Raw genomic sequence first — 12,448 nt, 5'->3', positions numbered from 1 at the left:
AAGGCCTTATACTTTGTGCAATCATCAGAACCACAACAGATCTCACTCAGCAACATGATCAAACTGCTACCTCTTAATGAGTCACTGTGCGCTGGCAAAGTTTATGCTCTTAATCTCTGACGATGGCAAGATAATGTGACCGAGCTGAGTCCTCTGTACTTGCAGGCAAAGGCAAGTCAAATTACACTGTTTCCCACAAATGAAGAGTATGAACCCTGGCAGTTTCACCAGCTTGGCTGGCACCTTGTACCTCGTTACAATGAGATAATTCGCATGTGTGTCTGATATACTCTTCCCTTGTAAGAGGAGTGGAGAGAGTGTGTGCTGAGAAGTGCAAAGATCTTAAAGGGGGAGGTCAGTCTTGGTGTAAGTGTGAGAGTTACCTTAGAACGTATGCTGTTTTTCTACAGCTTTCTTTGGAGATGATATCTGGACCAGACTGTCATAAATTGGACAACAATGTAATGCATTTCGAGGAAGCCACTGGAGAGCGGCATGAGAAGATGGAATCACATCTAGAAAGATTCTTCCATCTCACAGAGATCTGCTTTTTGCTGTTCTCTCTATACATAAACAACATTATAATAGATTACCTTATATGCAGACTTCTTCATCGGAGGCACCCACATTTAGATGCCTGAATCTATTATAAATGATACTGAGGATTAATTCATTTGCTGCAATCTAGGCATCTAATATGCTGTAATTTGACCATCAATCCATAAGGATCTGGGTCTCCTGAAGGTCCTGCATCATATCTGCTATGCCTGTGCACATCTCAGAGGATTCAGCACGTCTAAAATGGCTGTGGGCGTCTATGTCTTGCCACAGAGCTGGAGCAGGAAGCACTTCTGAAATAGTCTTTGAGAGACAGTTTTGGGGTGTGATTCACCTGTACCATTTTGAATACCTACTTTAGTAGAAATGCATCATTCCATTGCATCCATATATACAATACCGATTAGGTCTCTGTGAACTATAACAAGATTATGGGATGCCTCTAATACAGAGATCCATCATGTAACATTATACATTTAGCAGCTAAATGAATCCCACCTAAATAATTGGATTGAGGTTGTAACAACTATCACACAGAGGCCACAAATCACATACCAGAAACTGTGGTACCAAAAGAAAGAGGAACTTTTCTCCCCTGTCCAACTGAGACTTGTCAGAAGTCTTTTGCATCCATCTGTGACACTCATAGCCTGTAACTTAAACAGCCACTATGTCCTTTGAGTCATCCCCTTACCTAAGACTTTTTTGCTCACGGTCTTACCTGAAGATACATAAAATGATCATAGCAGCTGTGAGAGCAATGAGCGATAAGGTATGTCCAATGGTGTAGCCGGTCTTGACTGTGCCATAGAATGCTGTTTGCTAATGTGAAGGAAAGAAACAAAACAGGTCTTTCAAAGAGCTGCCAACGTGCCCTCCTAAATACACCATCAGTGAGTTTTCAGTGACTTTCTTGGCGAGACAAGGAAATCATCCTACTCCACTCTTTCAAAAAGATCTCCAACTCCTTCACCCTTTAAAATCACATCCAGTAGAGTACATGACTCAAATATCACCAGTATGAATAAGAAGAATGTGTCCAGTTTCAGTAGTTTGTACCACTCCAAAAACAGATTACAGTTACACAAGAGAAAAGTTCATGCAGAAAGGAGTCAGAATTGACAACTTGCAGAGACAGCTACATGGTTCCAATCTTGTGGAACAAGACTGACTAATGTTCAGTCAAACAGCACACTGACACATCAACTCTGAGGTGGTTAGTATGATGAGCTTTGTCTTACTAAGGAAGTCTGAGGACAGAAGAGGTCTGGAAATTGGTTTGCTTTTGTGGAAGCTAGACATTGTGTTTTGGCAAGCAAAGCCTTAAAATGTTCTCATTGAAATTACAGATATGTTAATTCAGAAATATATGTTAAATTGGAGATTACTTCATGGTATTTCTCTTTGACAACACACACAGGGAATCCCTGATCATGGGCCACCACAGGACTTAAATCCATCGCAGTCTATAGGCTGTTTGGAAATTAATTTCCATTTTTTAATGTGATTTTCATTGTATATGATTTAGGAATAGTACCTTCTCGACAGGTGTACTGTTATATATTTTTGAAAAGCTCATGTTATGAACTTTCATGCTGTATAATTAAATTATATTATAAACTGATTTTTGACAAATTTTGGAGGTTTGAAGTTCAGATGTCAAAACAGCAATTTAGACAGATCTACTTCTACGAGTTCAAACTTGGATGTAATGCAGTGCAAGCTGCTCGAAGCATCAATGAGGTATATGGCCAGGGAAGTGTAAACGAATGGACAGTGCAACTTCGGTTCCAAAGATTTTGACATGGCGATTTTGACCTTGAAGATCAAGAAGGTCACGGACATCCTTCTACTATTGAGGACGATGAATTGAAGGCTCTGGTGGAAGCAGATACACGCACAACTGTTTGAGAACTTGCAAAAGAATGCGAGGTAAGCATATCAACTATTTCTGAGCATCTGAAGAAGATTGGAAAGTCGAAGAAGCTCGACAAATGGGTGCCGCACGAATTGAATGAGAATCACAGAAATCGTCGTTTTGAAGTGTCGTCGGTGCTTCTTTTTCACAATCAGAATGACCCGTTTCTTGACCATATTGTGACATGCAACAAGAAATGGATGCTCTATGATAACCGGTGACAATCGGCTCAGCGGTTGGACTGCGATGTAAGCTCCGCAGCACTTCCCAAAGCCGAATCTGCACCAAAAGAAGGTCATGCTGACTGCCTGGTGGTCTGCTGTTGGTTTAATCCATCACAGCTTCCTGAATCCGGGTGAAATGATCACGGCGGTAAAGTACGTCCAGCAAATCAATGAAATGCACCAGAAACTTCAATGGCTGTGCCCAGCACAGGTCAACACAAAGGGTCCAATCCTTCTCCACGATAACACGTGGCCACACGTTGCACTTTCGACGTTGCAACAGTTGAAGGAGCTGGTCTACGAAACTCTGCCCCATCCACCGTACTCATCAGACCTCTCGCCCACCGACTATCACTTCTTCAAGCTTCTCAACAGTTTCCTGTACGGGAGACACTTCAGAAACCAAGGGGAGGCCGAAACTACCTTTGATGACTTCATCGCCTCCAGAAGTCCAGAATTTTATGCAAGTGGAATAAATATGCTTGTTTCTCGTTGGAAAAAAATGTGTTGATTCTAATGGTTTTTATTTTGATTAATAAATTTTATTCTGAGCTGAGATATGCCACTTCAAACATACAGGTTGAAATCGGCAATTAATTTCCGAACAGCCTTAAATAAAATGGGGAAGTAAAGCAACAGAACTCCGGTTCTCCTAAGGCTCTCCAGCAACACTCTAAATCAACATATTCTGATTTTGAGCTTAAAAAAAGGACAGATCAGTTGGTATTTGAACATCTGTTTTATCAATGAAAAATCCAAGTTTTTATAAGAATCTAACTTTGCAGAAAATCTTATTTTTCCAGCCCTTGGTTGACCCTCCTCTGCCCTCCTTGTCACCATTTTCTATAAAAAGCCCAAACAATCAAAACCATAGAGAGCTGTTTAGACAGAAAATCTAAACCCAACCTTGTTTGGGAAAACAGTCTTTAATAACAGCAAGGATTGACATTTTTATACACTATTTTCATAGGACTTGACAAGTACTAGGTACTTTACAGAACCAATGAGGCTGAGATGAGGAGTAATCCTCCAGCATTTGCACAAGCCAGCATGGAGGGGTGTTAAAACAAGACAGAGCTTTCAGAAAGGGCAAAGGCTACACAGGTCGTATCTATATTGCTTCTTAGACCACAGATCTTGGAGATGGCTAGAAGCACAGTGTCTTTACAGACCCACTCAATGAATCCACATCACTAAGAGCTTTGGGTCAGTAACTGAAATATGTAATTCACAGCAAGGGTTTCAGGCTAATTTATCTACCCAGTCCTGCCTATATGACGCCAGGAGGTTGCTGTGGTGATGGAGTCAGTATGGTATGGCCATATCTGAGTCTCGCTCAACTGCACTTCATGAAGGTACCTGCACTGCAGTAAGAAACAGCAGAGGTTCCACCTTTCTACCCCATGCTCTTGCAGATTTCACTCAAAGTTAACTAAATAAAGCCTTGTTTCCAGTCTTGTTTGAGTTTGGGTTCCCAAAGGCAGCTGAGACCTTTTGAATAAAAGCAGTCAACTTCCTTCATGTTGATTTAGTCTTTCTCTCATTATCTAGTTTCCTTCTTGATGGCACCAGAGCAGAAGTGTTCCAGGAAAGACATGGCCAGCAGAAGGAGGGAGCACATGGTAGGGGACTGAGCTTGAGGAACAGGTTGCCCCACACTATATTTAGGAGAGCAGAGAAATGGGAGAAAGAAAATTAAGAGATATCGTAGGGGATGTCAGTAGTGGGGTGATGGATGGAAATTCTCCAGTGCAAATACTGGTTTAAGCTTTTTGCTTCTTAGTTATTCACTGAAGCCAGGTATGCACAGAAAGAACTTGGTGCTCAATTCAACAAGCCCTAATATATTAAAATGACTAATACTTCTTGTGTACAGAGATGGCTCTGCATTCAGCCTTAATGTAGCATGTGGGGTCATCTCTATTCTGGAAACAGTTCATGATGACTTCTCACTCTTCATTTGCACTTGCTAATGATAATCACTTCCCATTTTACAGATATCAAAGCAGAGGATTTGACCCAAGATCATAAATGGAATTGGAATTTCACTCAGCACTGATTACTAAAATATTCTTATTAGAAGAAAGAGGAATTTAGAGAGTGAAGGAAATGCATGCCAGATGCCTGGGTTCTAGCTGCAGACCTAGACTGATTTATGAAATGAAATTAGGCAATTTCATCATTCTCTCTCTGACTTCTAAAAGTGTCTGCTTAATTTCACAGGAACATGATAAGAACAGCTACTTAAGGTAGATGCTAAACTGAGATAATCTGAGAATTATCTTCCTTGGTTTCTGTTCAGTAACCTCTATATTTATTCCTTGGTAACTGAGATTAGAATGTGAAACATTTACATTTGTAAGAGAAAAAGAACAGTAATACTGACATGAAGTCTTTCAGTAGCCTTGCACCCAAACATAGTTTGGATTCATGTCACCCAGCCTAAAGTCATCTGGACTCCGTCTAGAGTAAATGCAAAGAGGTCCCTATGGAGAGAAATGGGGGGTGAACTGACCTCTGGAGGTGTCTATTTTCTTCACCATCTTTAGACAAAGCCTATGGGGACACCAGGGTGGCCCCTCTCTGATCAGATGGAGGCACACAAGGAAGAAGTTGTGCATCACATCTGACAACGGGACAGCAAAACAACCCCCTCATTTGCTAATACATGTGTTTTAAAGGTCAGGCTGGAGAAGGAATCATTATCACTGCAAAGATCAAAAGTGCACTGCTTTGGTGCCTAGATCATCTGATTCTTAGGGACTGCCACAAATCACAACTGAAATCTTGCACACACCACTTATTTATTTCTCATATTTTTCTTGTTTCTGACTTGCGACCAGTAGGTGTTGAAAGTGCATGAAGTGTTTTAAGCATGGAAGGTCATCAGTCTGTTCTGGACCTCATGTTCCATACAGCCTGCTGTTCTGCTTTTTTTTTTTTTCTATTCCATTTACTTCTTCCTCCCCAAACTGACAGCCAATTCAACACCAACAAAAATCTATTCTTCACAGGCTAGTACTGCATGTTCACCCCCCTCAGCCACCTTTCACACAAATTAGACTTAAACAGCATGACAAAACCACGGAAATTGAGAGAAAATAATTAAGAAAGAATTAAAAGAACACAATACATGTTCTCTTGGTAACGCGGCACTCTGGCAATCCATTGGGTCGTGAAAGCATGTCCCAGGAATTCCCAAATCCCCTTTGCAGCTGGAACATAAACCAGAGTTCTTGATGAAGGACCTTCCCAGAGCAGAGCCGTAACAACAGCTTTCACAACGTGCAATTGGTGCCACACAGCTCAATCTGAGAAACAGAACACTTGAGGATGTGAAGTGGTGGCTGACCTCAAAGGCAGACCAAGGCTCTCTTCAGTAGAGTCCTGAAATTCTTTGTGAAACTTTCCCTTTGCTATTTTCTGTATTCTTTCACTATTAAGGCTGGCTTAGTTCTGTTCAGATTCTCCGTTAACACTTTGAGTGCCCTGGTAATGGCCAACCTGACACAAAGACTTCTCGCCATATATATTTACTCATTATTGAGATTCCTGTGTCCAGCATTCACAAACACTGACATATGTCATACAAAAGAAAAAAAGCATGGGCATAGGTTTAATATAAACATATGGTTGCATTGAAATATTTTTTTAGCATAAGCTTTCCTCATTGACTATGGGACAGCTAGAGGTGACTAGTTTAGATTAGATGTTAAACTGTTTAGTTAGGTGAGGTGAATCTTGTTTCTAACAATATTTATTATCCTCTTTAGACTTTACCCTTCATGTCTCGGCATTCGCATTCAGCAAACCAATAACAAAGTCCTTCATGTGTAATGACAATGCTCTATAAAGCTAATTGTACCTAGGTCAGTAATTACTAATTTACATACAGGCAGTATCCCAGACACCTTGAGGATTTCCTTACAAAATTCAGTAACATTGCAGGAAAATGTGTGTGTTCCCTACAGTTTTCTAGATCTTCAGCTGGTTGAGATCAGCAGAGCAGCACTAATGTCAAGTGACTTGTACACTTTTATCCCTTTAGATGCTTATTATGTTGGCCTAGAAATACTGGAATCACCACGTCTACTTAAGGACAAATAAAAATATGGACGGCTTGTTTCAAAGTTGAACATGGAAAATCAAGCACCTGAAGTTATGTGTGGGCACCACAGAGACACTGGTCTGATCTTCTCAGGTGCTGATTTCCTGCCACCTCCCTGGAAGTCAAAGGGAGGGTCGTCTCTTTCACCAAACATTTGATCTCTCCTTCCAGGGATCCTCAAGAGGATCCTTCTTTCTTGAGGAATCAGAGTGGGAATAGAAAAAATTGGGTGTGGGAACATCATATGATTCTGATATCAATCCCTGGTAAATCTTGATGTCTACCCATCCACGATTACAAACCTCCTCCCCTGGAGTGCTGTTGGAATCATATCCACAAGCTATGGCATATGGCTCAGGGTACACATCTGTCCAACCCTGGCTTGTACAATTCCTGGTTACATTCCCTGAAAGAAAAGAGGAAAGGATGATTTAAAAAGATATGTTCAGGTTAAACAAATGTCTGCCCTTTATTGATTCAAACGCCAGAGCACATGTAACACTTAGGGTAAAATTCTCATACTTCTGTTATGAAGTGTTCGTATTACACAGAACACATAAATCGGAGAGACCTATTGGGCTATAAAGTTCAGATCTCAAAAAACAAGTACATTTTAATACTGAGGTACCCACAAAACATTTCTTCTAATGGTACCATAATGCCAGTTGTACCCGGACCTTTGATTGTTGACACTGCACCAATATTGTTTGAGAGAGTTACTGTCATATTGCCTTTGTTCCTGGAAAATTTTTCATCTAAACAGAGCAGTGAAGTATGCATGTCTTTCACTTCACTTGTGAGAAGAAAAGAGAGGTATAGATAAACCGCTCATTTCACATTACGCAGGTAAGGTTAGAGGTCTGGGAACTCAGTGAAGTCCTCAAAACCCAGACCTTGCCTCCAAGATGAGCCCTTATCAAATGTGATTCCTGGGAAATCTACTGCACTCTTGTTTGAGAGCCAAACACTTCAAAATTTGGCTATGAGGGGAGAAAAAACAGATACTGACAACCTGTATTGCCTGTTTTAACATGTATACCCAAAGGCAGGAAAATTTCCTGGACTCTTAAGCAAGCTAAGTGCCTAAGGCCTCCAACTGCCTGAAAAGACCCTTAATTAACATAAGGATGTCTCCCTCCTTCAGCAACTGACAAAACTGTGATGTTCACATGCCTCTCTGCTACTCTGCACTTTCTGGTCCATCTGGGATTGCAAGGGGGCTGTCCAGTGCAAAGCATTTCTCACTTTGTAAGACATCTCTGCTTTCTGTCCCAGCTGGACCTCAAACCCACATTGGCTAGGGGCTATACAGATATTAATAAAGCGAAAGAAGGAACGACCAACAATCTGACCAGGATAGGCCTTATCCTAAATGGTTCGTAGTCTAAATGGCCAAGATAGATGTTTGTCAGACAGAAATGGCAAAGAAGCAATACATCCAACAGTACATTGCAAATTGCCCCAGCACCCACTCTGACCACTGGTCTGTACTCTATCCATCTTACATGAATCATGTCACTGTGTCATTTCTTTGGCGTCATAGAATCATAGAATGGTTTGGGATGGAATGGATCTTAAAGATCATCTAGTCCCAAACCCCCTGCCCCAGGCAGGGACACCTTCCCCTAGCCCAGGTTGCCCAAAGCCCCGTCCAACCTGGCCTTGTACCCTTCCAGGGAGGGGGCAGCCACAGCTGCTCTGGGCAGCCTGTGCCAGTGTCCCACCACCCTCACAGGGAAGAATTTCTTCCTTACATCTAATCTAAATCTTCCCTCTTTCACTTTAAAGCCATTACCCCTTGTCCTATTACTACATGTCCTTGGTAAAAAGTCCTTCATTTATCACACTAAACTGCCTACCATCCCTGACTGGAAAGCTGGTCTAATAAACCAGAATGAATAAACAGTAGTCAAAACTACTGAAGAATTACATCAGTGAAACTCAAGAGCTTTACAAAAATTTCAAACAATGGAGTTCTTTGCACAGAAGAATAATAAATCTTCTGCAAACAGAAGGAAATCAATTATGTGATTATGAGTCATGAAAATATTCAGTATCACCTCCAGAAATTTCTGACAGTTGCGTCATCTGAACACCTTCCTAACCTGTCCTGCACTGAAATCAGCAGCTATCCCCTGGCTTGTCACTTCTTGAATCACTGTGACAGGTGGATTTTGACATTAAAACTTATGCCTGTAATTTGTCTTTCCAACAGATCTAAACTCCATGGAGGCTCTGGTGCATTTGTCTATTTTAACAGATGCTACAAAAGAAGTTAACTTTGGCACAGTTTGGTGGGTTGCTGATCCCCAGGCTTTTTCTGGACGGTCATTGTTTGCTTTTCTTTTTACCAGGATTCATATCAGATTCATATCAGTCATAAGAGTTCTTGTGCAAACAAATCAAGGACATGATTGTTCAGTACTTTTTTTTTTTTTTTTTTTTTTTTTTTTTTTTCATTACAATGGATCCCATTATCTGAACTTTTCTGCTTCCTTCTTCCTACTCAAAAGTCCTCTCTGGGGATGCCTTTAGCTTACATGGTGGTTTTAATTCCTTGCTTCTTAATCTCAGTGAACTAAGGGGTGCTTCTTTAATCTTAATTTTCTCCTATTTCTTAATTTTAAGTGCACTTTCACACAATTGTTTGATTTTTTTTTTTTTTTTTTTAATTCTTCTCACTGCTCTCAAGAATCCTTTAGAAGTTGTCTTTAATGATTTGGCAGATGTGGAATCTAAGGTAGAGGCTAACATAATGCTACAGCATCACTAGGATTAAGTAATAATAATAGAAATGTCCCTGATTTTAAGAAAACTCACTGCCTAGGGAATCTTTTCTACCACTCTTTGCTGCTCATGTCACTTTTTAATGTGCAAATTCACACGCATGTTGTGATATGAGAAACCTTTCTAATAACTCTCATGTTCCATACTAGATGTCTGGGAGGTGCAAAAAGCACAAAGTTAGTAAATACAGATTTTACCACATCACAATTTTGTCTCAAGTAATGGATGATGTCTCTCCTCAGAGCAAAAAACATTTCTAATTACTGCTACTTACCAAATTACGTTCGATACTGAAAATGAACGTAGAATTTGGAAAAGTGTCTCACAAGTTTAGTTCTTACTCTGAAGTTTACAGGCAGCAAACTTTAGTCTTATGTATTAAACTGAGATTTTTATGTTACAAGGTCAAATTCCAGCTCTGCCACAGGCCTGCAGTGAAAAAGGAGGTTCAAGTCCCTGCTGTGAACAGAGTCCTCTTGCTAGGGTGGTATTAGTTAACATCCATGAAATAATCTGCCTTTTGGGGGGGTTGTATTACATTTTGATCAGAGATGTCACAATTGTCAAACTGGCATATCTACTCCTAAGAGCCACATCCATTCTGATGAGATGAGGTTTTCCATTTAAAAAACACCCAACCAAACCCATTTGAAAAAGCCACAACTAATGTCCATTTATGATAACAATAACCTCATAACATGTCTTATCAGAACTCAGCTTCCTGCTTTCACAGAATCACAGAATGACTGAGGGTGGAAGGATCCCCTAAAGGTCATCTGATCCAACCCCCCTTATCAAGCAGGGCTACCTAGAACTGGTTGCTCAGGAGCATGTCCAGATGCCTTTTGGATATCCTTGGAAACCTCCAAGGTCAGAGACTGTACAACCTCTCTGGGCAACCTGCTTCAATGCTTGGTCACCCTCACAGTAAAAAAGTGTTTCCTTATGTTCAGATGGCGCCAGTTTGGCCATGGTTAGAGAATGCAAAGGCAATTTGAAAGTCCAAGAGGGTCTCATTATTTCAGAAGTGCATTTTGTGAAGGGAGCCTTGTGTGTAACAGAAGTCCTCTCCTGGGTGCTGTCCCACGGTCCCCCGAGGACTCCCTTTTGAGAGTCTGTTACTGATGCTGCAGTGACATACTGCTCTCCAGCTCATCCCCAACGACTCTGTGTGGGGCAAGAGGAGGTAACTAGGCTAAACTGTTTTCATTGTAGGGTAAATTAAGTGAAATCTCTCCCTGGCTGTCAAAGGTGTAAATCATGCATGTTGGGAGCTACCCTGGCTCAGCTGACACACAACAACTGCTAAGGTGCACTAACACAACTGTGTATTTGAGTCTTGAGCAAAGCATCATGGGCAGGCAATTAGAGGGATCTCAGCACCGCACTCCTTCACTGCTGTCTTCTCTCTTTGCAGCTATGAGGACAAAGGAGTTTAAAGATAAGGTTTCAAACGGAGTAACGTGATGACCTTTTCATAAGGCTCCCTGCCAGAAGGAAGGGATGGACATACAAAGGGGAGAACCAGGAGGGGAAACTAAGCAGTCAACCTTCCAAAAGTATGCTAAGATATAAAAGTCACTGATTGCAGAACGGAACTACAAGTGTAAATATGAGGCTAGACCTCTGGCTCATTTATATCAGTGTTTATGACAGTCAGTGCATAAAACACTATTGAAAGGCAAGGGGTGAAGCTGCAGGTCTGAATAACCAGTTTTCAGCTAGTTTTATTGCAACAGTGCCTTAAAGGCTCTTGCATAGCATGACGGTTTATAATTGTTTAATCAAAAATACCCCATTTCTTGTTCCAGCCCAAGACATGAGCTCTGTCTCTTTGCAGATGTATTGACCACAGAAGTACAAACACGTTAGTGGCTTCAGGTCAAGCCCCAGTGAGATCAGCAGGGTCTCTCCTGAGCTCAACACCAGCCAGTCTGCAGCATGCTAAACGCTGCCCAACTGCAAACTTAAACAGACAGGATGGGCCATGCGAGCCAATGTAAACTGTTGAATATGTATGTATAATAAAACAGCTCTTCCTCTGCCTGTGTTCCTTGAAAATCTGCTTACAGTGTGCCACAGTGATTAATGATCATGTACACAAAGCCTGAGGAGAGACTGTATTCCTCCATACACTTTTGCATCTTTCTAGTATCACGTCTGCCTGTAGGACAGGACTTCACCATCTGGCCCAGCAGCTGCTCCTAGTTTAAGCAAATGCTTCGTTAGAGTTCACAAAGCCCTCTCTAATTTCCTAATCTGCATGGTTTGATGGCATGCCTATTCTGGAAATGGAATTGATGGTTGTAAGCAATTATCTTAATGCTCCCATCTTTTCTTCTGATAAGCTCGTGTGGTACATGGCTTGAACCTATACTTAAGCAGCGTCTTCTCACTTGCAGGGTAATTCAGAAACTCTCTGCTCTAGGTAGCAAAGGCAGAGGGAAAGAAAGTCTCTCAATGACCACAGACAGGACTGGCTAAATTCTGAGACAAGCTTTGGTTAAAAACTTCTGTTATAATTAAAAAAAAAAAACAAAAAACAACAAAAAACACCCAGAAAAAAAAAACCAACAACAAAAAACCACCATCTTTAAACTCATAATGGAAATGTCTGAGTATTCCTGTTTTCAATTCAGTTGTTTGATATTCCAATTTTACTAATTGTTTTAATTCAATTTCTTCTGAGGAAAGAAGTATCCTCCTCTTATCTTCCTATCCCACACCACACTTACCTTTTTTCTATAATTGGATTGACAAGTAGCAATGAACTGACAGTACTGATACTGATCAGGAGACAAGGAGGACTTTTTGTCTTTATACCCTACCTTCCCCGCCCCCCCCCCCCCCCCC

At 41.1% G+C, this 12,448-nt stretch overlaps 1 protein-coding gene across 1 annotated transcript in view; it reads right to left on the bottom strand.

Moving 5' to 3' along the window:
- Positions 1 to 12,448, bottom strand: part of VIPR1 (vasoactive intestinal peptide receptor 1) — an 81,068-nt gene that overhangs the window by 38,096 nt on the left and 30,524 nt on the right. Inside the window, exons 3-4 of the mRNA XM_026842606.1 lie at positions 7,111 to 7,214; positions 1,280 to 1,380 (exon numbers count right to left, since the gene is read on the bottom strand). Of these exons, the coding sequence (XP_026698407.1) occupies positions 1,280 to 1,380; positions 7,111 to 7,214 (205 nt within the window). The remainder of the gene's footprint in view (positions 1 to 1,279; positions 1,381 to 7,110; positions 7,215 to 12,448) is intronic.

This window comes from Athene cunicularia, assembly GCF_003259725.1.
Source record: "Athene cunicularia isolate RWA chromosome 2 unlocalized genomic scaffold, athCun1 chr2_part1, whole genome shotgun sequence".
Lineage (NCBI taxonomy): Eukaryota > Metazoa > Chordata > Aves > Strigiformes > Strigidae > Athene > Athene cunicularia.
The sequence above is the reverse complement of the archived record's forward strand: the minus strand, read 5'-3'. Positions and strand labels throughout refer to the sequence as shown.